This window comes from Lingula anatina, chromosome 1 (genome assembly GCF_051362555.1).
Source record: "Lingula anatina isolate TDL-2025a chromosome 1, LinAna3.0, whole genome shotgun sequence".
Classification (NCBI taxonomy): Eukaryota; Metazoa; Brachiopoda; class Lingulata; order Lingulida; family Lingulidae; genus Lingula; species Lingula anatina.
In genome coordinates this window covers 64,478,267-64,504,219 of record NC_141767.1, presented here as the reverse complement: position 1 = coordinate 64,504,219, position 25,953 = coordinate 64,478,267, and the positions used below count along the sequence as shown (strand labels likewise).

Here is a 25,953-nt window from a genome sequence, read left to right as displayed (position 1 = left end):
CAAGGGGTATCTTTCATATTTCCATTAAAATGTTATTTAAACTGATATTTTCTACCTTATTTCTGTGCTATACCTTATTTGAATATTTATGCTGTTGCACATGCAGATGCAGGAGTGTGTTGTTACGTCATTTGTCAAACTTTTACAAACTGGAGGGGCGGATAAGTAAGTCAGAATGTGCGGTTTTAAAGCTTCGAGCTAATTATTTGGTTTATCCTTTGGCATATGGGCTTTATTTGAGTTGTGTTAGACAATGGTCGTAAGGATTTATACTTAAAGGGAATCTGCTCAAATATGTAACTTTATAATTCACAAAAAAATTATATATATATATATATATATATATATATATATATATATATATATATATATATATACTCCTGTGTTAAGTTCAATGAAATTTAACGGACTTCAAGTTAAGACTTTTAAAGTTCTAATGTGAAACAAGGCTGGAGACCTGACATTTTAACAAATACAATGCCCTAATAATTTTATGAAGACCATTTAGCTAAAGTAAAATAAAAAAAGGACAGCCTTTTGTTCCATATTCGGCACAACATAACATCAGTTGCACGAATGTCTGAAATACATAACTGTATTACTGGTATTGTACTAAATGAATATATTCCATACCTTGCTTTCTGTAACAGGCTCTCAGCCAGGGGGGTTGGGAGGGGGCAGGCTAGTAAGAACTGCCCTTTTGACCAGTAAATGTCTGAATCAAAATTTGATCCAGGTTCTATGCCATTTCTCAAATAAGTCAACAGCTGGGTCAACTAAGTGGGTAGAAAGGTCTACTTTTTTTTCAGAAAAATACCCCCCCCCCCCCCCCCCACACACACACAGATTTGTGCAATGAGAATTATTAATACTAAACACAAATTGCCTACAGGAAAAAAAACTTAACTGGAGGAATAAATTGTCCAAATGAGCTTTTGACATAAATCTCCTTAAAAAGGCACACAGAGCTAATGTGCAGCCTAAAACAGTTATTTATTGAGTTATTAATGACATGCAACAGGTGCACGGAATGAAGAATGCAGTTTTATAGCTTGCAATGGAAGGTGATCAAGTCAACTTTCAACTAATTTTTATTGTTACCCATGAGTCTACAACAAAAACAAGATCTGCATCACTCCTGATGCATGAAAACTCTGTCCAACTTTAACTTTCTGAGATTGTTTGTAAAATCAACTAAAAATGAGTAAAGAGAAATCATTTAACCTGAATCATCTGAATAATGCATTTTCCTTGCAGCAAAATGATGACGTATTTTTCACTGGAAATTACAACCTGCACCAACAAGATTTTTTTTTAAAAATGCAGTGCAATAAATATTATATTAAAATCCAGGTGTGCTGCATGTATGTGTGTGGTATTTCACAAGGTTTTGGTCTAGAAAAATCTAAAAATAGTTGGACAACATGTTAAATGTGAGAATATCAGTTTGCCAGTGTAGCAGGATGTCTGGGTAATTTAAGGAAACTGACTACAATCCACAAATTAAACAATTCATATTATAGTTTGTGGATCCATCACCATGATATACACAATGTGAACAACATTAGGATGGAGTATACAATTAATAGCCAATTGGCAATGATCATTTGCTGTCTTAAACTCCTTCCAGTAAAGTACAAAAGTTAAATTGGGCATTTGACTGGCTAAAGATTAATATTTTTTTCAAAAGCCCTTGCAATGCAAAAAATTAAAACGGTGCTCATACTTTGTCAAATATTCATTTTTTTTTATAGAAAATTGCCTCTTTCAAAATGAGTTAATATTAATAAAAGGGCAAATGAGTTTTAAAAAAATTAGCACTTATAACTTATTATATAACATAAACATCAAAAAATACTGTGTTTTACCAGCTGTTATAGCACAGCACACATGACACAAAGACTTAAGAGCATTAATAAATATAATTTAAATGTCCCCTATGATGATGGGAAGAGAGGGGATAATGACAAATGGGAATATATGCTAAATGGTCTAGCAGTAATAAATTATATTGTCATATATACTAATATATATGTATTAAGAAGGATTACACAGAAGAGTACGAGGTTTATTAATACATAATGCTCAACTTTGTAAGTTGAACACATGATGTTAGTACATGATCAATACAGAAATGTGACTAGAGATTTTAAATGTCAAAATAATACGTCTGTGTTTGTCAACGGGATCTTCAGTCTCTTTTATGATCAATTAACTCTGGCACAGTTGTGTTGTGCCTTGCAGCCAGAGTAGTTGTAGCAAAGCCAGAACCAGTTCACCACCACATATAGTTTAAACAGATTTACTTCTTTCTCCCTGTCTTAATTATGATTGTAACCATAATCAATCCCTGAACAACATAGCAATCATGTATATTAAATTTTACAACACAAAATATATGACCCATCCATACAAAAAAAAAAAAAAAAAAAAAAAAAAAAAAAAAAAAAAAAAGACATTATTTATGTGATATTTTAACTTTTAAACCCTTGTTCCATCACATGGAATTTATATGGATTGCCCCAGCCCAAATATGATATGAGATTGGCACAGTGTACCTTTTGCACCTTAAAAATTAAACATTCTGAATGTTGCTTGCATTCATATGGTTATCAAGCTGTGTAGCCATGTTTTCAAGTTCTTCAATATCTCTGTTTGATCGCTCATACTTGTGGGACACCAGCTGTCGGTAAAAATGAATGGCAAATCCGATAAGTAAAACCACCACTGGCACAATCAGAACAGTAGATGCCAGAGCAGCATAATAACTGTACATGCTGAATTTCACCCAGCATAACAGGGCTATTTCTGCAAGAAATAAAAGAATCCCAATACCTGTTGAAAAGGCCCATGCCATCTGAATATAGCAGTTCATCTGATCATGAGGAGATTCTAGCACAGCATTGACATTATGCACATTACTAACTGCCTCAATATTTGGTAGAATACATGTGCTGATGAGCAGGGCCAACATATGAACTGCAACGAGAAGGGTAGTTGTCACACTGAAGGCTATAAGAAGACTCTCTGGAGTACTCTTCTCTAACTGAACTTCCACCATAGCAACCTAAAAAACATATATGCATAATGTCATCTGGTAGTTACTGTCTGACCTAATCACAACTTTAGAAAAAAACCTAGAATATGCACATGTCAAGAATATGTCTAAAACCCATTCCTTTTGTAAATTGGCTTTCTTCACTACATCTACATCCTAGGATAATTACATTTTTCTTCTAAGGAAGTTGCTATAGTCTCAGTGTGAGTGTATAGCCTCCCCTCCATACTAGTATTAATACTTACCACAGTTGTCAGCACTTCTACTAACACTTGCTGATGTGTGTGTGTGTGTGTGTGTGTGTGTGTGTGTGTGTGTGCACGTGCGTGCATGTGAGTGGACATAGTATTCAAGAGTGTTAATGCATGAATTTCTGTGCTACTGGTACACATTTGCATACATATGTAATTGTAAGCATTTAAAAAGCAATGTGAATATTGTGACTGTCCAGGCCTTTCACTTCTGACTGAGAGTGACCACAGCAAAGGTTGGTATTGTATCTTACTCTGGGTATTATATGTTTAAAATATATCTGGCGTACAAGGAAATGAACGAAATTTTTTATTTACATATTTTAAAGGTAAACTGTATGTGTTAAAAAATTTCTAGGTCATATTTTCTGTGTCTACGTATCCTGCAATGCAAAGCTACTAAAATTCCCAATTCACCCCTTAAAAGCTACAAACACCTACAAATTAAATTACTTTACGTCTTTCCAGAATGTACAGACACGGCGTTTCATAAATGACATGCTACTGCTAGTCATTATGATTTAGAACTTTAAGCCATTTAAATTAACATGATATAAAACAGTGAGGGACGAGTCGAGAAATGATTCATTGGAGAAATTTCCATTTTCCACGCAGAAAATTCATTTTTACGGGTAAATCCCGTTTAAGTACCTTTTATCTTACCATTGCAAATCCTGACAATAATGCTGAAGTTCTACTCGCGGCCTTGAGCTTGGCACGACTCAAATACAATCTTCGCCAACTCAGAGCGTGCTTGTTGTGCGAAGAAGACATCTCCTTTATAAACGAACCCACCAGCCAATCTGAATTAATGTTAGTGTTCAGCATAAGCAGTAATTAAGTAATGATTAATAATATATCAATAAATTCATATTCTTTTCTCGCACGGCTCTGTTTACAAGCTTCGACGTGACCGGAAGTACAACCATCATTAGTGGAAAAGTGAGAACGCACCATGACTTGTTGAAAAAACCCTTAAAACATTCTTCTTTAAATCAACCTTAAATCTGATAATGTTCGTCATTAGAATGCACTGAAGCAAGTATTGAGCAGAAACAAATTACTTAAATTTAATTGAATAGATTCCTTGTTCGAGAGGATTTACCCGCGGTTTCTGTTCATGCATGTCATGTGACCCACATTGACCCTCCCGTGACGTCACTAAGCCATCGTATATTTTGAGGTCACGGAGTGGGAATATTTCTTGATTTCTATAGAAAAGGAATTTTCTATAGTTTCCCCTGATTAAGTGCAACAACCGAAATGACAGAAGAGTTCGAAAGTGGGCGCAAATTGGTTAGTATCTGTGATTTCAAGAACATTAGGGAGACAAACTCCGGGCATCCCTTGTGAATGACAGACGAACGTCCGCCATCTTGTTCGGGCACTTGCTTTTTGGATAGAAAACGTTGTAATCCAGTTTTCTCGTAGTCGAAATATAAATGACCCTTTCTTTTATCTGGAATACCTTCTCTACCTATTGCCTTACTTGTTTCATTATCATGGATGCACTTTTATAGGGTTTTTATCCACCGTAATTCGAATTGGAGCTCCGTGAAGTGTGCCGTACGCAGAAAGTGAGGCGTTTTCTATGGAAATTTACAGAAAGTCGGGAGGATATTTTGTGATTTCTTTCTTATTCTCAAATATTTTGGCTACATCTTACTCAATTTATTTGTAACATTTTATAATGCTGGTTTTAAAGGTAATTTTGGAAACAAAAGCTTCAGATTCAACATTTTGAAGACTTACCCACGATGTACATAGTTCATTTGAGTGACATAGGCGACGTCAGCATGAGCAGGCGTTGTCGAGATTTTCTCTACAAAAAAAACACGCAAGCATGAATATTCTTCAAATAAAACGTTTTCTTAGTAAGGCTATGTAGAGACATTGCATTTGATATTATTATTGGTATTAAGATCATGAAAATGAATATGTTTATGGTAATAAACGAATTGTCTCTAACTCTGAAGAACATAAGGTAGAATGGAGACCGACTTACCGAAAAGGTACTCCGTTTTTTTTTTCAAAAGCAGTCTTTATGATTTCAGTTAGCCTTTTTATAGAGTTTTTAAAGGTAGAATAATTATTAATTTAGTTTTGCTTATTTATTTTTATTTCAGCATTTAAAAAAAAATCAGGGTGAAGTAAATAATACCATAAATAGATTTATCTATAGCATTGGTTTTCTCGTACACTTTTTAACAAAATAGGATATGGCAATTTCGGTGGCGTTTTTGCAATCAGATGTAAAATAAAAAATAAAAGAAGCACAAATCGGCGCCATTCCATGTAAATAGGTCACCATAAGATTGAAATTTAGCATTTTATTAAAAAAACATCGTTTTAATGAATTTTATTTTATTACTCTTTTTTTTATTATAATACCTGGTCTGGTTCTCCCAAGTGCATCAAATCACTTAGATATGCGACAATATTTTTAAAGAAAATGAGTTATGAGTGATAGTTCAGTTTGATAGCTATGAAAGTCAGACGTAGTGTACAATAAGTAAACATATTTGATTTGTGAGCGTTAGCAGCCTCAACGTTTGGTGCTGTTGAAATGAACATCGCTCGCTGACTGTACTTTGGTGTAGCATTGTCGTTTTTCTGGCGTAGTGTGGAATGCTCAAATAAGCAGAATGCGTATAATTTTAATTGACTGTTTGCGGAAATGAATGGACAATTTGCTGGGGTTCTGAATTGTGAGTGTATGCTGATTGCGTAAGTGCGTAATAGTTGTGACCTTGTTTTTCAACAGGTGTACTGGTATTCATGTTTGGCGCAAGGTTTCCCGTAGTTAAAATGCGCAAAAGGCCCTACAATTATGCTATACAGTTCGATCCGTTTTCTTTTCAACCTTCAAATTACTCCTGTTAAATGAAGGATTATGTCGCCTAGCTGTAAAAGTTGTTGGTTCTCAACTGACATATTATTGTCCATTTTTCTCGCTGCAGTTGTATTATCATCGAGTATGTGATTGTTGTGTGGTCAATGAAGTGTTTGCTCCAGTGCGTATGTAATTGTTTTACTTCTGTATTCATTTCTCTCTTAACATCAAATATTGTCTTTTACTAACATTGGTCGGCGTCAGTTTAAATGACCAACAGTATTGTGTGTTCCCAGTACATATTTTTCACGAGTAAAATAATTATAATACACAAGAAATAAAGATGCATCACAACATACACCGAATTCTTGTTGCAATCTTGCTGATAAGTAAGCTTTATCGCTCATGGCTGTCAGTAACGGGTGTCTACAAACCAGTGAAAAAAATGAAGTTGAGAAAGTCGACATATTACGTAATGAAACTATTGGTTCTGCAAGTCCAAGGTAGGTGGTTTGCAGGAATATGCAATAGATACGCTATGAGGCAATTTTTTATGATTGATCTGGTAGTAGTTTAGGTTTAATAGTTGTAGTCAATAACTTCTACCACACAAGGGTTGTGTGGGGGAGGGGAGGGGGAGTTGCAGAATATACCATCGCTTCACCGTAACATCGCTATTAAGAACCACTAAATACGAAGGAACTGCACAATTTTGATTTATAATAAAACAAAATACTTCGAGTAACAATGGCCGTAATAATTGCCAGTCTGAAACGTTTTCCAGCAGAGATTTGGAACTGTAACATTTGAAGTGCAAGTGTGCCATAACGCGATTTGATATGAAATTACCTGTCAAATAAAGTTACGTGAAAATTAAGTGTTGGGTATGTCCCTACAAACGTTAAATTTAGCTTTGATTTACGGACGGATTTGAGCTACAAAGGTGAAGGTCCTCTATTCGGGATTTACCCATCAAGATAAACTTTCCTCAAAAAAAATCTTTTTCTATCAGATCACTCGTTGCTTGACCTATCTCTGCAATTGATTTCTTAAAAATTCCATTTTTAGTTTGATGATTGAGTTCTTTATGACTGGCCAGTCATTTAGAACGTCATGTCTTCCTATACATTGCAGAAGTAACTATCGGCGTCGAACAATTTTTTGAGAGGCTTTATAGTCTTTTAAGTCTGAATTGGGAGAGATTAGTAGTTTTGCAGGACATGCCAACATAGATAATGTTATTTGGGAAAAGTTTCAAACGCTTACAGTGTACAGTGTATCTTCAATCTACGCATTCGAGCAATGATTTTACTTCGGTGAATGGATCGCATCACAGCTGTTCACAGCCATATGCTGATATTTCTAATTAAACGGATATCTAAAGCCGTCTTGCATTTCAAACGCGCAGATTAAAAAATGGGTAATTTGTTTAAGTTATATGCTTCAATAGTTTTTAAACTAATATATTCATGATAATATTTTTCGTCAGGTTCGGAAATGTGATAACGATTAAGTGGTAACTTGAACAAGAGCTACTTTTTAATTTATTTTCTTTGGTATCCAGTATGTGACCGTTAACACTATTTTACGAGAGAAACTATTTTACATGCGATGAGATGTTCAGTTTTTACTAATGTTTAATTAGAATCGCATTTTCGTTGTTTTAGCGCGCCACTGAACGGAAGAAATACACAGATGAAAGTATAAGTGACGACGAACTTGAAGGAAAGAGGACTTTTGATTTGGAAGACAAACTTACGAGCAGCAAATATGATAACACAAAATTCATCAAAGAAATGAAGGGGGATGGTAAGTATTATGGAGATTTTATTTGTTATGTCTCAATTTTCACAGTTGTGGTTTTTGCAGATTACGTGATTCGTTCTTAGTACATACCCAGTTCATGTAAGTTATTTTGTACATGACGATTTGTATTCAAAATGTAAACGTGTATTTTTCTACTGTATGCACGAAGCATTGCTTAAAGTAAAGAGAAAATACGTTGTTATCGCGTGGAGAATACAGTAATAATGGGTATTCCGTGAGGAGTTGGAAAGCGAGAAACTGTTCAATGCGAGTAATAAAAAAAATGAACCATTACATTTTAACACTATTTTAGTGATTCAAGTTTGATTTTTATGAAATGCTTTTTTATTGAATCGACCAAGGTAATAGATCAGACCCTTTATTCGACTCCGCTGAGATCTGTTGATATAATTCCGAAGCGTGCACGTCTTCTTTTGGATTAATACATGTATATTACTTTTCGCTTTGATGGACCTATGTACAATACATGTATTTTAGTCTGAAATTGTTGTATTGTACAATATATTACACAGGATGTTTGCGGATGAAATCTGTTGATAATCGTGCATGACCTATCATTATCAGCAAATGTGGATAGAAGTGCTGCATTAGTAATACAGGTGCCGATAATACCTTGTTCATATGTACCGTTATATGGGGTGCATATGGGCCTGCCGAAATCTCGATTGTAATATCGATTTTTACCTTATCTCAACAAGAACGACTTGTTTATGATACGAATATTGGAATTTTTATTGTTGTCTTCTGTCGGATATTATGTCTGGCATGAAATACACGGAAGAGCTTCTATGTGAGCACGATGTAAATGGGTTGCATCTGCTGTGACCTACTTTCTCCGCACTAGCACATAAAATCATCTTGCAAGTTTTGGTGATATGTCTATTGTTTTTGATGAAGATACGACCAAAAATCTTAAACTGAAACTATCTTAACGAAAAGACAGTTCGACAGTTCGTGATGGAGACGAACAGCCGCAACAAACCAACAGAGCTCACTTCTCAAATTATGTCGGTGTTATGTGCTTGTCGCTCCCTTGATATTTTGAAATCAATAAATCTTTGTCTGCTTTGTAGGCGTGGTTGTAAGATTTAATGTGTTCTTGTTAACGTAAAATATGCGGCGCTAAAATTGAAATCGGTGCAGTGTTCTGTACAAGTGCGGAAGTAAATGACAGCAACATGCAATTATTTTTGTTGCAATTTTTACATAAATTTACTTTGATTTGCCAAAACTGAAAAATCGAAGTAAGGTGCTAGATTGTTTGTATAACTATTTATATCATTTTTAGAAATCAGTCTTAAGTACATCCAAGAGCATGGATTGACTGAACCAATTCTTGTGAAGGAGAAGACAGGCTTAGGCATGAGGTGAGAAAAATTGCTGTAATTTTTATCTATCTTTGAATTTTTATTTACAAACTAGGTATTTGAGAAAGCAGTAAGAACAGTTATTTGATTAAAATATTTTATTTGGATGTTTAAATTCATTGAAAGTCACATTTACTTTTGTATTTAGTGATAGTAAGATGTTGTGATTGTTACACAGATTTGAATTACAGCCTAGTGTACTTTATGTTAAAGGTTACCAAGTAATAATTTTCAAGTCAGTGATGTGAAGCAGTGTGTTGGTAAGTGCAAGGGACTTTGTATCATTTGATTCAAGGTCTGTTTTTTTTTTTTTTTTTTTTTTTTTTTTTTAGCTAAACTTAAATGATAAGTGTACATATATACAAACATGTTGATAAAATTAAAATGGATATATTTGGAACCCAAAAACTTACAGCAGTGCCACTAATCCAGTATTTAGAACTTGTCTAATATTTACTGGGCGTGAATCAGGGTCGGATCCAGAGATCTTTTCTAAAAGTCTTCCAAATTATCTTTGTTGATCAATCCTCCATTTCTGACCGTCTTCCAATAGAAAAAATTAAATACCCGTCAATGTAAAATTGAAAATCTGACCATCTTCCGGAAGACCAAGAAGACGGCCTCAATCCACCTCTGTGAATGAGATTAAATTATTTGCATCATTAAACAGTTAATGCTATTCATTTCAAATATTTTTGTGTCAAACTGCACTGTCATGTTTTCATCTGTCTGTGCTCTCCTGTTTTTAGGCAGCCGTAGAATGGTGGATGTGATGGATGTGAACACCCAGAAAGGATTTGAAATGTCCATGAAAGAATGGGTCAAATACTATGAAACCAAGGAGCGAGACCGCCTGCTGAATGTCATCAGCCTTGAGTTCAGTCACACTAGACTGGAGAACTATGTAGAGTGTCCAGAAGTGGTATGCACTACAGAGGCTGTTTTTCTATGCAGAAAAAATACCACTCCCATTTATCATAATTTAAAATCCTTTTTGTTCTTGATTTCAGTAAATGATTGTGTTGTATATAAAATGTGTAACATAAGTATAAAGTACCTGGCATCATTTACAGGTACAGTATACTGTATTATAGCTTCATCATTTATTAGATAATTAGGCAGTATTTTACTGTAATATAAATGATATAATATATTATCTTAAGATTTCCTTTATAATTGCCATAGCTAAATGGCCTTGTATTGTAAAATAGGTAAGGGAATTAGACTGGATAAACTGTGTGTGGCCTAGACACCTGAAGATATGCCAAACAGAGAGCACTAATGTGCTGAGTAACATGAAGTACCCCAAAGTACAGAAGTAAGTACAGTGCACTGCAAGCTCACACTGTATTGTGTTTAATAAAAATTTAATTTTTTAGATTAAAAATATTGAATGCTTTTTGGCCATTAAAAAAATCCAAACAAGTTATAAAGAAGAATTTTAGAATAGTGAAGGAGAAAATATTAGGAGATGTGTATAAAACTGACGGAAAATTTTTCAAAAAGATATAAGATCATTTTAGGACCTGATATATAAGTCCATAATCTGAACTTTTTTTTTTATTAAAGGTACTGCTTGATGAGTGTCAAAAGCTGCTACACAGATTTCCACATTGACTTTGGAGGGACATCAGTGTGGTACCACATATTGCATGGCTCAAAGGTAAAGCCAGGGTTACAGTGAGGGGAAATTTGGGGAAGCAACAGCAAAAGTATATAAGGCAGATAAATGACTTCAAAATTTATAGCTATGCCTAGGGGCAGGCATGTCAATTTTAATGTTGATTTGAATTTCATTTCTCCTTCTATTGCCTGTATGTGAATAGAAGGAAATGAACCGTATGCAGTGTTGGATGTATATAGTATTTATAACCAGAATATTTTACCTAGATATCTTTCAGAATAAACTGCATCAGGTGATAGGGGCTTTTCAACAATTTAATGCAACAATTATGTACATTATCAATAACTAATATTGAAACTGAGCAATCCCTTTGCTTAAAATGGTTAGGTGTTCTGGTTGATCCCTCCCACAGAGAGAAATGTTTTGCTGTATGAGAACTGGACACTGTCTGGTAAACAGGGGGACATGTTCTTTGCTGACCAGGTGGACAAGTGCCAGAGGATCAAACTGGAAGCTGGATATACATTTTTTATACCAGCAGGTAAAGCACTGTACTTTTTCTAGCTCTAGTATATTTTTAATATACTAGTACTAGAAAAACTAAAAAAAAAGACTTGGATGTTATTATATAAACAAGTTTCATAACAGTGATGGAATTAAGAATAGAGTTTTTAAATTAAAAAAAATTTGCATGACAAGTATTCTTGCATGGCAGCACATGTATATATAAGACTTTTTTTCATGGTGATATACTGTTGAATATAGTTGAATCTTCATTGTTACTGTTTTCCTACACTTATCAAATTCCAGGTTGGATCCATGCAGTGTACACTCCTGATGACTCTCTGGTGTTTGGTGGCAATTTCATCCACAGTTACAATATCCCTATGCAGCTCAGGTGTATTGAAGTAGAAGACAGGGTTCATGTAAGATATTCTTTCTTTTGTGTTATGATGAGTTGATTCAGTCATTTTATCAGGAAAGCTGGTAGTATTTATATCTTTTGATGCCTGTGTATGTAGATCTTGACTTAGGAAAAACATATTAGTTTGAAATGAAAACTTAAGCATGATATCAAATGTCAGTTTAGATCTAGATTGCTAGTCCTTGCTATATTTTCCTGAGAAGAAAATGTGAAGGTGAAAATTGTTCTATTTTATTACAGGTACCAGGCAAGTTCAGATACCCTTTCTTCAATGAAATGTGCTGGTATGCTTTGGAGAGGTATGTCCACTGCGTGACGGGGAAAACATATTTAACATTTAAGGATGAGGCTGATGAAGAAAAGAAGACAAAAAGGAGTGCCACATCATCACCTGAAAGAGAGAAATCTGTGGAGAAAGAAGAAAAGAAAGCCACACCCCTGGCAAGTGAAAGCAGTATCAGAGCATCTCATTCTAAACAGGAACAGCATCAGAATGAAGACAGCGTTATTTCTGCCCCAAATAGTCCTGTAATGAGTGAACACAATTACATACAGAGTAGTGTTGCCACACCCCCAAAGTCTCCCAGGAAGACGTCCAGCCCAGCCTCTGTCTCAGGCTCAGTTGATATTAATTTAAAATCAGCTGTAGTTATATTAAAAGATGCAATGGCAGAAAACAAGAGTGTTAAGACATTATCTGGAACTCAAACTCCCAGGGAGTCACCGAAACCTGATGCAAATGGCAAAGATACAGCCCCAGAGAGGAAAGGTACACCAACCAGCTTAAAGGAGTCACCTGAGTCTGTGTCTTCACAGAAGGATGGAGAGTCAGGTACAGTGTGTTAGCAGCATCTATTTGTGAAGTAGGGAAGAGTGCATGGATATTCTTGCTAGATTTAGCTTAGATTTATTTGTCATAAGTCAGTGCATGAAACTCTAAGACATTATTAAAGTGGGGCCAATTATATTGGTATTCAAAGATTGCACATGTACCAGTGCAAGTACTGTTTTTGTATTATGAAGAAGAATAAATAATGAAAAATAACTGTTTTGCCACTTTCAACTGACAAAACCAATATTTCTAAAGAAGGAAAAGATGAGGTGAAAGCACTAATCTTCTTATATTTTGAGGGAAATGATATGACAGATGAAAAGAAGTTCAGTGTAATGGCCCCAAATTGTTACATTTTTTTGAAATAATTTTTTTTTCATATATGTATTTTAGAGAAGAAATGTGTGAAGCAGATTCACTTTACCCAGCTAGAGAAAGAAGGTTTGAAGCTTCTTATTGAGTACATAGAGAAGTTACCTCACAGCAAACGTTGTGTTCCAAAGGACATGTCAGATCCAAATGGTGTGATCAGTGCAGCTCAAGTAAGTAGTACTAGTTGAAGGTAAAGTAGACAGATGATTTTGCAGTTGGTTAGCTTTTCCTAGTGTGTGTAAGATGTCGATTTGTCATCATTGCAAATTTAAACCTGGATTAGCTGTAAAAAAACAATCAAAATTAAATGAAAAGAATTGGCAATGTTTACATTAACATTTATTACTGTAACAATGTATTGATACATATGTTAAGTATTCAGAAGTTAATGTATTCAGAATTTATGCTTATATATGAATTTATTTGTATATTGATTATATGGGTTTGCATTGTGTATAAAGACTAATATTTTTATATATTTTAACAGAAAATGCTCTCAGAACATCTTAATGATGACCAGGCACAGGCTATTACGGGTGAATTAATACTCAAGTGGCCTGAAAGTGCAAAGGTGAGACTAAAACTTAAAAAGTAAATTAATAAATATTTAGATAAATGAATAAATAAATAGATAAATAAGCAGATAATGAAAAAAATATTGCGATATCAAATAGCCATGTGTATTCTTTATAGAAATATAACTCCATAGACCCAGCTGATTGCACATACTCATGAGGGGACCAAAATCTTTCCTAGCCTCTAGCTAAAGTCTGTGACCTGCCACTACTACTGAGGTTTTGTTATTGATTTTGCTGTATCCAGGTCATAGATTAGCATCACTTTTACATATACAGGGACTAACAGAGTGGTTCCAACTCTTGTTATTAAATATTAATGTTACTCCCACATACCATATACCAGTAGTTATGCTTATAGAGCACAACCTACTGGTTATAAGTATTATGCATGCTTTTTAAATCATTTATGCTGTTATTTTTTACAGTATAAGAAGCTCCTTAAAGTTCCACGGCTTGGAGGTCCAAAGACACCTAAAACTCATGTATTAAAGAAAAGCGAGGCCAGTAATATCCGGCGGCGTAGAACCAGATGCAAGAGGTGTGAGCCATGTACTCGTGATGACTGCCGTGAATGCCACTTCTGTAAAGACATGCGAAAATATGGCGGACCTGGACGTATGAAACAGACTTGTGTTAGCAGGCAGTGCATGGCAGTAAGTTGAGCAAGTGAATAGAAATATTGACATGGGTATTTTATGAATGTTCTGCCAGAAATATATTACAAACTGCTTTATGCTGAAGTATGAAGTATTATTGTAAGAGTAGGATAATTTTGATTTGTTCTTTAATTCATATTTTGCAACTAAGCAAATGTGTTTTTATGTTTTTAGGCTCTCCTAGGCTAGTGATTACCTGTTTGGTGTCTCCTAAATCTGATTTGATGTTCACAGAAATGATACATTAATTTTTTATTCACTTACATAAATGTTGTTTAAGTGGTTGCACTGACTGTCCTGATCACCCAACTCAGGGTTAACAGGGTGTGATAGTGTGTGTGTGTGTGTGTGTGTGTGTGTGTGTGTGTGTGTGTGTAGGCCTTTAGCCATTAAGTCCTAAGGGGCATCTTTGTCTGATAAAGTGGACCTTTGGATACCTTTTGTTGATGCCACATAAAAAAAGCACAGCAGACCATAGATTAATTTTTGTTTCAGAACAGACCTTTTCCTGCCAAAAGAATGATTATTTTTGTATGTGTGTGTGTGTGTGTGTGTGTGTGTGTGTGTGTGTGTGTGTGTGTGTGTGTGTGTGTGTAGAGGGATGATGAGTAAAGAAACATTTTAAAAACTGATGATAACACAAGTGGTAACACAAGCTTGGATATTTTGTATATTTTATTGGTTGAAGCAAAATCCATGCCATACTTATGAAATAATAACTCACATCTTCAATTCAGCCAATTCTGCCTCACACATCCACTTGCATGATATGTGGGAAAGACGAGCGCCTGAAGATGGAAGGCCAGGATGAGACCACCACCTCACTGATGGAATGTGGAATATGCTGGGAAATTGTCCACCCTACATGCCTGAGGCTCAAGGAAGAGAGCCTGGCTAGTGAAGGGGTGGTCAATGAAGACCTGCCCAATAGCTGGGAGTGCCCCAAATGCTGTGATGGTGGGAAGCAGGGATTGATCAGAGTATGTCAGAAATAAAGAGAGACTTCTTTTGTGAGGGGCAGTGGCTGTACATGTCATAATGTTTTATATAATATTTTACCTGAAAGATTTTTTTTTTTTTGCCATCTGTCTTTCAATGATTGACCTATGACACATTGGTAACAAAATTGTTTTTATGTACAGACACAGATGTGTCTGTACATATAGCCATCATCTGCGTCTGTCGTCGCCGTGCACTTTTACTGATAACACGATAAGTGGAAAACCATTTTACCTTTTGACTTGAAACTTGCAGAACTGATGAATATTCATAATACGCAGGTCAAGTTCTAAAATCAGCATGATCGGGTCACTTTTAAGGAATTTATGCTGTTTTTTCACTTTTTTCAGCATATATGCAGCACCGATAACACGATAAGTGGAAAACCATTTTACCTTTTGACTTGAAACTTACAGAACTGATGAATATTCATAATACGCAGGTCAAGTTCGAAAATCAGCATGATCGGGTCACTGCTAGGGAATTTATGCTGTTTTTTCACTTTTTTCAGCATATATGCAGCACCGATAACACGATAAGTGGAAAACCATTTTACCTTTTGACTTGAAACTTGCAGAACTGATGAATATTCATAATACGCAGGTCAAGTTCGAAAATCAGCATGATCGGGTCACTTTTAGGGAATTTATGCTGTTTTTTCACTTTTTTCAGCATATATGCAGCACCGATAACACGATAAGTGGAAAACCATTTTACCTTGTGACTTGAAACTTACAGAACTGATGAATATTCATAATACGCAGGTCGAGTTCGAAAATCAGCATGATTGGGTCACTTTAAGGGAATTTATGCTGTTTTTTCACTTTTTTCAGCATATATGCAGCACCGATAACACGATAAGTAGAAAACCATTTTACCTTTTGACTTGAAACTTACAGAACTGATGAATATTCATAATACGCAGGTCAAGTTCGAAAATCAGCATGATTGGGCCATTTTTAGGGAATTTATGCTGTTTTTTCACTATTTTCAATATAAATGCAACACTGTTAACACAATATAAGAAAAACGGATTGGCCAATTGTAATTATACTCACAGGAGTGGTCAATCTTACTAAAACGTAGGATGAGTTCGAAAATCAGCATAATCGGGCCATTATTTTAGAAGTTATACTGTTTTTTCACATGTCTTCAGATTCAATTATTAGGCATGTTAACAGTCTCATTTTTTAACTAATAAGATGCCTAAAAGTGTTTGTTTGATATTTCCTGCATCTTTACAACATTGTTAGTTGATTATGTAAAAAACATGGTAAACTTGTTATCATTTATTGTGTAATAAAGTGTCAAAAATGGAAATAAACTCATATCATTGCAGTTTGTCAGATTCAATCATCCACTATGTTCAGAATCTCAGAATGGAGGAAATTGGACATTTAACACTGTTCTATTGATAGTTTTCCCATCTCATCAATTTTCTTCATTGGTCATATAAAAATGGCAGTAAAATGTTTATTTTGTTTTATGTTAAAAAAGTGTTAAAAATGGAAAGAAACCCATTTCAGAACAGTGCTGTCTTGTTTTCATTTTGGCATTTTCAAGGTGTGACTTTGAAGTTCCATGGGCCTGAAGACCTTTGCTAGTCACATTTTCTGAATATCTGTGATACAAATATTTTATAATTAAAAATTGATGGTCATTAAGCTGTTAAACATTATGTAATATTGCATCAAAATTTGAAGAAACCCCTGTTTTGGGCACTGCTTCCATGATGACCATTTAAGGAAAATCATGTCACTTACTGTTCTCAAACTTACAGGAAAGAAACCTGGGACTAAAATACAGCTTCAGTAGGCAATGCAGTCTGTTTGGTATTTTTTCTTTCTTTTTTTTTTTTTTTTGGCAGTTAAACAGTTTTTTGTGAAAATTTAATTTTTCACATATTGGCATTTACAAGGTGTGACTTTAAAGTTCCATGATCCTGAAGACTTTTGCTTGTCACATTTTCTGAATGTCCATGTTACTAATATTTTATTAATAACATTTGATTGTCATCATGCTGTTCAACATTATGTAATGTTGCATCAAAATTTGAAGAAACCCCTATTTTGGGCACTGCTCCTATGATGACCATTTAAGGGAAATCATGTCACTTACTGTTCTCAAACTTACAGGAAAGAAACATGGGTCTAACATACAGCTTCAATAGGCAATGCAGTCTGTTTGGTAAATTTTTCTGGCAATTTAACAGTTTTTTGTGAAAATTTAATTTTTCACTTATTTGCATCTTTATTTTCTGTTTTTTTGTCTGTACATTTGACAGCTTTGCTGCCTTGTATAAATTACCTTATAAACTGCCACAAGTTCTAAGTGTGTGTGTTCATGTACAGTTTATGTGAAATACATTGCATAAATGTTAATATATAATAATATGTAATACTGATAGTTTAATCTATTGGTGATTCAATTATTATTTTAGCAATATAAATTGATCAGTAATAATTAAATTTCAGCCCCGAATTCTGAAAGGTGGCCTCAAAAGAGAAAGTCGAGCACCTTCCCGTGAAGAAGATGGGCAGGAAGAAGGAGAGACTTCTGTTAAACAAGAAACCATGGAGGAAGGAGATGAAACTGCTTCACCAGTGCCTATTTCCAATACAGATCTAGACAAGCCAGCAACTGTGACAGAAACCCAAGTGAAAACAAGATCCATGTCACCTCAGAAAAAAATTAGACTGACTAAAGACTCAGAAAAAGACTCACCAACACAACAAAAGAAAAGTCCAGGAAGTGATAAACCTGAGACTCAGAAAGACTTGGCTAAGCAAAAGAAGAAAAGTCATGTAAATGAAAAGGGTGATGCCGAGAAAGACAAAGACCTCTCAAGACGGCAAAGGAAAAGTCCTGTGAATGGAAAGGGTGATGTTCAACAGAAAAAAAGCCCTACAAGCCAAAAGACAGACACTCCGGAAAGTAAAAGGACCAGGAGACTTTCACCATCTTTTGATAGAAGCAGTAGATCCTGTGATGTACCAAAACGAATTGCTCAGAAAGAGGAAAGGAGATCACAACGAAAAGATAATCAAGACAATGAAGAAGAGAAACTTGTCACTAGAGAAGGAAGAAAGAGGAAAGAAAATACCAGATTGAATGAGATGGCACCTAAAAAACGGGTAAGGTTAAAGGAAATAACATACACCCTTTTTCCGTCTGGACCATGAAGAATTTATTTTAGACATTTGTTATAGCATTTTATGAACATTTACCTATCAAACATACTACAATCTATAACTTAGACTGGCATTGTCAGAATAATGTGTGATGACCTAATTTAGCTTTAACAGGTTCACATATTAAATAGTGTGCGTGTGTATGTGTGTTTGCACTCACAATGATTTACACTACTGATTGCTTAATGCACAGTTTTTTATTTGCATTTCAGATGAGAGAGACCAGTCCTTTGAAAAGCAAGACTTCACCTAGTGTTCTGAAATCAACACCAACCTCCACCTCTCCAACAGTAACAAGGAAGAGGTCACAGAGAGAAATAGTAAGGCCCAGCAGATATCTTAGATAATTTCTAAGTACCTTGTCTCAGTAACATTTCAAGCTGGATTATCAGATTACTTTAAACATTTTTAACAAAGTTAACTTTAGTTGACGTCTGATGCATGTGGTGTATGTTTGTAATTGGTAGCACTGCAGTATTCACAATGAAAAAGGACATGTTGGTTAAAGGTTTACTTGGCTCTTGTTGTTATTTTGGTGGAACAGTGCTTGGTTTTAATTTTGAAAAGCAAAACTGGCCATATGTCATGTGGCTGTGAGAAGAGCCAGCATACAAGAGCTTGAGACAGTGTAAGGTCCTTTTCACATTCAGTGGTACACTTTTCTGTTTTTAGTGGTCTTAGCATGAAATTATGCTACAGGGTTTTATTCCCTTATGTAAGATCGCTTCCAACTGTTTGTACCAATCAATATTAATCTGGTCAACTTGCAGTGTCAAAGGACCTATAACTAGGTTATTAAGCTGTAAATCTCTAACAGTGGTGCAAAGCAGAAAAGTGTACTGCATGATGTGATAAGGGCCTGAATAAAGTTATATTTTTTTATTCTTAGCTTTCTTAAGTTTTAGAGTATTAGTCCACATGACAAAGTTGATTGAATATTTCTTGTAAATAGTATTTATCTTAAAGTTGGTCTTAGAATTATGCTTAACTTTTATCTTTGACATGTATTTTATTTTTCATTTGATGTTTGGTGAAATAAAGTTGCAGTGTTGTAAATAAATATGTTTCCTGTGCTTTGATAAAATGAGAGGTTTAGAAGTACTGGTAACAAGAAAAAAAATTCTAATTGCATTATAATTTTATATTGGGCAAAATTTTTTATTGTTCCTTGAAAATTTGATTTTAAACTAATTAGCATACATAAATAATTTAGCTTTCTTTTATATGACTAAATGGGCTTACACATACCGCCTAGATTTTAGGGCTCTAAAACCCGCCAATATCCAAATTTTAAAACATTGTTTTGGTCAACTTGTAAAAAATAATAGCTTTGAGTAGTACATCTGACCTTCTGATCCAAGGAAACGTTTGCAAAGATTTTTGAAAGATGAAATGTCACTGCAAATAAAATGGAAATGATCACCAGATTTATGAATGAATATCAGATAAATGGTTGTGCACAGAAAAATAATTGCCATTTGCCATTATTTATTCTTATATAGTCAACAAATTATAGTTTGTATAAAAAATGACATTTTAGTTGAAATCTTGCAACATTGCAACTACCTTTCACAAATTTTGAATTTTTAAATGTTAAAGTAGACATTGTGACAAGTATTTGTTCCACTGGAATCATTTAATATCATTATTCAGATTTTCATTGACATTTGACTTAAACTTGAGAACTCCACGTTGTAGAGAGTTGGCATCAATATCTTATTTTCACTTAAAGTGTTTTTTTCAAAATTGAGTTTTATCATGGAGCCTTGTGAAAGGCATAATTAACTCAAGGAGGTTATGTTTTCACCTCTGTCGGTCTGTTTGTTTGTTCGCCAACAGCCCAGCTCATTAGTTATGGATGGATTTTGATGAACTTTTCGGGATAGGCCAGAAATCTGCTAACTCAAAAGTGATAAGACTTTTGTGATAACCCATTAATTAATTCATGGTTATAATTATTAGTCAATTATTTGACCTGGCAGAATTCTGCATTCTCTCGATGCTTTTATAGTTGCATATGTGAACTACACAGTGTATATTTATTTTCTTATGGCTCAAAATAAGTTTTGTTGCTTGTTAATTTGGAGATTTCAAAGGTCAAAAACAAAACATGGTTGCACATTGTAAAAAGATTGTTAGTTATGTTTGATTTGGTATGGTTTAAGGATATTGTGACCCTTTATTATCATCCAGATATGGAAAATGATTTTTTTCCTGCATCTGATTATTCAATAATGCATCTCTCTTTGTGCTGATTTAAAACATTGAAAAAACCCTTATTGCAATGTGTAAGCATAGGCAACTCAAAGCTGTAAACATCAATTTAACACCTTTCTATTTTGAGCTGAAATAGCAATCGGTATGGGTATGGGGCGTAACTTCATATCCCTGAACAAGATTTCATCACGAAAATTAGCAGAGTTGACCAGGAGTCTAAGGGCTACAATCCTGTGCTGTTATTTTGGTTTAAATGTTTTTGTTATGGAGTAATGAGCCCCCAACTACAGATTTTCATTAAACAAAGGCATTATTTTGCTCTATCAACAATAAAATCTGAATTGAGACTTTTTAGAAAAATCACTGGCAGTGTTTTGGAGTACTAAATGGTGTCATTAAATCGGCGTTGAAACTGTGAGCGTGGGTGCTCAAGTAAAAGAGAAATTTGAAAAACCAATTTTTTACCTAAAAATCGCAATTATGACATCACTCATAAGATGACATGTGTAATTATTAATTAATTTAGTCACTGAACACTAAAGAATGCATGTATGGCAGTAAATAAAGAGTTTTGGGTGAAGGGTACAATATCCTTAAGCAGTGCCCTTTTTAACACCAAAATTAGATGCTATGTTTGTAGGTATGGGAACCGTTTTGTACCCATTGAGCATTTGAGTGGTTGCCTTAACGTTTCTTATGGATATGATCTTCCTTTTAAATGAAAATAATTAATCAGTTTACATCTTAACATTCTTTCTAATTAATTAATTAGTTTTAATTCTTGCTGAAGGTTATTGAAAGTGTTAAAACAAACAAGATGTGTACACAATATACCTCAGCTGTAGGAATAAACCCTTTTTTATTTTGCATGCACTCTCATTTGATGTGTTGCTTCCTGCTTGGTGACATAATCCTGATCAGGATATGTTTCTCAATTTTCAGGCTGCAAATGATAAGAAACATGAACAGCAAAATGCAACAGATGAAAGTGAAGAAGAAGAAGAAGAAAGCCAACAGATGTTGGACACACAGACAACTAGAGGACGGTATGATAAAAATGTTGGAAAAACAAGTGGAATCATGGGAACAAGAGGTTTGAAAAACGGGTCCAAACCTGCAAGTGCAAGTCTGTCTAAAGACCCCAAATTGAAGGTCCTTAAAGTCATGGTCCAACGTTATGTTGTAAGAAATGCATCTCTTCCTTTACTGAACAATGTGTTAACCCAGAATGGCACCAGTCATGTTCTAGATAAAGATTTATGGTTGAAAGTATTCCTGTACCTGAAACCAAAGGACTTGTGTGCCTGTATGTTGGTGTGCAAAGCCTGGAATCGCTGGTGCTGTAGTTCCACATTGTGGACTAGTATTGACCTAAATGGTGTCAAGATCAGGCAGGTGCACCTTCAAGGCATTGTCCGCAGACAACCAAACAAACTCAACCTCGGCTGGACCAATGTAAACAGAAGACAACTTTTTTGGCTTATTGGACGACTGCCTCATCTGAAGTCGCTCAGTCTTGGAGGAAACTCTTGGTCTGCTGTCTCTGCCCTCTGCTCCTCACAATGTCCTTATTTGGAAGAGCTTGATCTTCAGTGGACAGAGGGCTTGAAAGATGGCTGTCTACAAGATCTTCTGTCTCCTGTTGCAACCATCCGACCAGGTGTCAACGACAAGCAAAATCACCTTTTTGGTGTCACAAAGTTTTCCCTTGTTGGGACTGACATCTCTGACAATGCTGTGAAAGTCTTGCTGAAGCACATGCCAAGGCTGAGTGAGCTGGATTTCAGTCTGTGTGTCAGACTTACAGATGAAGCCATCATGCACATCACAGCCCAAGCCTCCCCAGTTCGGGCACACCTTGTGTCCCTGCGGATGTCCAGCTGCCCCAAATTGACCAGTGAGGCTTTAAACTCCTTGACCTTTTGCCCAGAACTGAGGTGCCTTGATTTCAGTGATTGTAAGGGAATCTCCAATGTTGCCCTGAAGAAATTTGCTGCTCTGTATTCACATAGAGCTTTACAAGTCACTCAGGAGAAAGTGGTGATGGAAAACAAGTGAATGAAAAAACATCTATAGACATATTAAACATATTATTTAATATGGACAGGGGAAAAACAAAAACAGTTGTATAATTTATGAATAGGGTTCATGAAAAACTAGTATCGGAACAATCTAGCCATTATTTTTATTTTTTTTCATTTTGAGTCCTCTGTTGACCAGAATGAGATTGGCAGGTAGGCTCCAGGGAGTGAGAGAAACCAATTTGTTCTGTCTTCCTTAGAAACAAAAGACATCTTTTCCGAAGTTTTTGGGTAATTGCAACATGTGAGCCTGTATAATTATTCTTGTTTGTATGTTTGTGCATGCTTGTAGTCCTTAGTATGATAGTACAGAGTTATGAAATAAAAGTGGTTAAAATGTAGAAGGAAATAATTGGTGAAACAAAGCAGATGCATGAGGTATGTGTCTGCTGTCTTTATTTTTGGTTTTCATTATGAATGATTTCAATCTTGAATGTGGTAATAGAAATTGTACTACAAAAATTTGACACTTCTTTGTTCATTAATTTCAGTTAATTGTGTAATCTAGGTGACTATAAATGAAACTTTGGCATGCATATACCAGTATTATGATTAATGTTTTTCAATATAGTTAAATGATAAGTATCTCATAACACTTTGTTAAAAAAGTTATTGTTTTATTTAATTTGAAAGTAAAAACTAAAGATGGATATAAATAATTGAAAATATTTTTGAAGATGTTTTTGTGATATCTAAATACTGGTCTCAAACCCATATTTTTTCACTCTTTCAGCCCAAATCTGTAAGTTAGTTCTGTTTGGACTTCAAATTTGAGGTGAACCATTTTCATATATTGGAAGACACTCCTTACTATAAATAGTTGATCTGTATTTTAAACGGTCTTTTACCACTTCATTTCTGTACTAATTCATAATTATTCAGGAGGGATAGGAGCAAAATAGTACGCATGTTTGCCCTCCACCCATATAAAAATCTCCAGCCTGCTGGAGCAGATGTACAGTGGTTTTGAAATTGTGCAAACATTCTTTTTAGTTGCGTATATACACTGGAACAAGGGCAAGGGTGTATATATGTCTGTTAATAAACGGTATGTATTTGTTCTTCCTGGTTTGTAGGCAACCTTTTGCTAATGTATCCTGGTGAATCCAGGAGCGTTTGCAATTTTGGTGGGATTTTTATTTATTTATTTATTTATTTATTTATTTATTATTATTATCTTTTTTTTGTAATTGGGTGTCGTTTCATTTTGTAAGTGAAAAAATGAATAGATGTCGCTCTTTTAGTACAATGTCAAAACTAATAAATTGTTTTTCAAATCAATTCTTCAAAATAAATGACATGGAGTTGTTGAAAAACCATGCAAAACTCAATCAAAGGACGAAGGCTTGTCCTGTTGTAATCAATAAAGATAAAATAGACCTTTTATATAATGTTTGATAAGAAATAAGGACAGTCTTCTCAGACGTGAGTCTACGTTGGAAGATTTTTTTAGGCACCAAGTTTGAATTTGAAAAATCATTTTAAAAATCCCAAACATTAAATTCAATTTTATTTGAACAGAATATATTTTGTTTTCTAAAGTTTCTTAGAGTATTACATATTTTGAACAAAAGTTAAGTGGGCAAAAATATGCAGCCCAAACAACCAAAAGACTATCCCAAAACAATTTCAGTTAAAAGTGCGATTTTGTTGTTTGAATTTATATGATTAATATAAACCTAGCATGTTGAATCCTTTTTCACTGGTGAACACAAGGCCTACGTCATTAATAATAATGTGCTTCCTATATCTGCAGTGGTGAGGGTGAGCCTACTGGTGTTCCCTGAATTTATAATTTGGTGTTGGTTTTTTTTTTTTTTTTTTTTTTTTTTTGGTTACAAGTAAAAAAGATGTTCCTTTACCACTGATTTAAATTAATTACTGATGTTTAATTGCATATATCATTAGTTGTGTTGCTTTAATATAAGCTAAAATGACTTACAGCTATTGTTATGGCAAATTTGCTTTATTTTCAAACAAATGTTGTTATCGTTTTTATGAGCCGGGATCACTCTTGTTTTACTAGAATCATTTGATGGATTTTTTTTGTTAATTGCCTTGAGAAAATGGGGGTAGTTATGAGACAAATTTGTGAGATTCATAGATTGTCAGTCAAGTTTTCTTGGCATTACGCCAGTTTATTTTGGTTCATATCTGATCAGTTATCTACTGATACTTTTTCATTTTAGAAATTAGAGTAGAAGACTGTTTTTGTAGCAAACTAGTTAATTTTAGACAGTATAAAATCTGTATTGTTTTAGCCTCAAAAAGTTGTAGATTTATTAGAATTTGTTTAAAAGAAAAACTGACCAAAAGGTGCTGATTTGCAAATAGACATTCCTATTTTTCTAATGTTCATAGGTTTGGATGGTTAATTACCGGGTTATATATATCATATAGCAACTGATTAAAACCGAGTAGCTGTCTTAAGCTGCAAGTTAACGTTGGCAGAGGTTCTGTTCTCATTGCTATTTTATTCTTTAAGTGTAAAACGTTTTAAGTTTTAAGTTTCCAAGAACAGACACTTGCATGCAATACATGTACCTCAATTTAAGCCCGAAGCGCATAGCTCTGACCCCGAGCTTGGAGAGATCACATTGGGACGAGTGCCCCAAAAAACCTGTGTGCTGATTAAAAATGAGAACAGCTCAACTGTAAACGTGATGTATCTGATTACATGTATTATGTTGAGTTTCGGAAATAAAACTTTGTCTCCTTTGATTTAAAGACTCCTCGATTTTGATTATCTCTTGCTTTAATGCTCAACGTGTCAACCCAAAACTGATCAACTTGATTTTCCCCGAGTTTACATTTAGGTTTTAACGTTTAAAAGAGTTTTTAAGCATAAGACTAAAGATTACGTATTGTACCTTTCCCGTCTGTTTGTTAATTTGGGTCTTGATTCCAAATTGAAATTTGCAATAAGAATATCCGTAGAATAATGAGTCTTGAAATCAAAGGGGAAATAAACGAGTACTGAACCATTTCTGTTTGCTTCCGTTTCTCTGTTACATTCAATCTTTTGAAAGAAGCGGCATTATATTTCTCTCGACAGTTTGAGTTTTTAAAATGTTACGACGTAATATTTGAAAGAAGAGTTTGAATTTGAAGTCTTTCTGACAGTTGTTTAAGTTGAATTCTT

At 34.5% G+C, this 25,953-nt stretch overlaps 2 protein-coding genes across 5 annotated transcripts; one reads left to right on the top strand and one right to left on the bottom strand.

Moving 5' to 3' along the window:
- Nucleotides 1-1,073: 1,073 nt before the first annotated feature.
- LOC106162168 (protein orai-2) lies at nucleotides 1,074-5,080 on the bottom strand. Of its 4 annotated transcripts, none has more exons than XM_087001073.1 (3): nucleotides 5,062-5,080; nucleotides 3,973-4,112; nucleotides 1,074-3,067 (listed from the first exon to the last, which is right to left on the bottom strand). In XM_087001073.1, exons 1-3 carry the CDS (start codon nucleotides 5,072-5,074, stop codon nucleotides 2,576-2,578), a joined length of 645 nt encoding a protein of 214 aa, XP_086857199.1. In that variant the 5' UTR covers nucleotides 5,075-5,080; the 3' UTR covers nucleotides 1,074-2,575. The 4 variants fall into 4 exon arrangements, with proteins under 4 accessions (XP_086857199.1, XP_013394818.1, XP_013394811.1 ...); XM_013539364.2 differs by lacking the exon at nucleotides 5,062-5,080 and adding an exon at nucleotides 4,799-4,912; XM_013539357.2 differs by lacking the exon at nucleotides 5,062-5,080 and adding an exon at nucleotides 4,415-4,521.
- Nucleotides 4,432-25,532, top strand: LOC106162160 (lysine-specific demethylase 2A). The gene is made up of 17 exons (XM_013539338.2): nucleotides 4,432-4,605; nucleotides 7,810-7,951; nucleotides 9,258-9,336; nucleotides 9,550-9,596; nucleotides 10,086-10,258; nucleotides 10,548-10,654; nucleotides 10,906-10,999; nucleotides 11,348-11,501; nucleotides 11,771-11,886; nucleotides 12,126-12,717; nucleotides 13,111-13,259; nucleotides 13,577-13,660; nucleotides 14,093-14,320; nucleotides 15,061-15,303; nucleotides 17,797-18,456; nucleotides 18,726-18,833; nucleotides 21,673-25,532. Exons 1-17 carry the CDS (start codon nucleotides 4,573-4,575, stop codon nucleotides 22,786-22,788), a joined length of 4,125 nt encoding a protein of 1,374 aa, XP_013394792.2. The 5' UTR covers nucleotides 4,432-4,572; the 3' UTR covers nucleotides 22,789-25,532.
- Nucleotides 25,533-25,953: the final 421 nt, after the last annotated feature.

What these genes read in the sequence shown, in the direction of transcription:
- LOC106162160 (XM_013539338.2), top strand. Translation starts at nt 4,573, where the DNA reads ATGACAGAAGAGTTCGAAAGTGGGCGCAAATTG. An exon ending in CAAAGAAATGAAGGGGGATG is followed by an intron (nt 7,952 to 9,257) that starts GTAAGTATTATG and finishes TATCATTTTTAG; the next exon opens with AAATCAGTCTTAAGTACATC. An exon ending in ACATATTGCATGGCTCAAAG is followed by an intron (nt 11,000 to 11,347) that starts GTAAAGCCAGGG and finishes TAAAATGGTTAG; the next exon opens with GTGTTCTGGTTGATCCCTCC.
- LOC106162168 (XM_087001068.1), bottom strand. Translation starts at nt 4,137, where the DNA reads ATGCTGAACACTAACATTAATTCAGATTGGCTGGTGGGTTCGTTTATA. An exon ending in TATTGTCAGGATTTGCAATG is followed by an intron (nt 3,068 to 3,972) that starts GTAAGATAAAAG and finishes TATGTTTTTTAG; the next exon opens with GTTGCTATGGTGGAAGTTCA.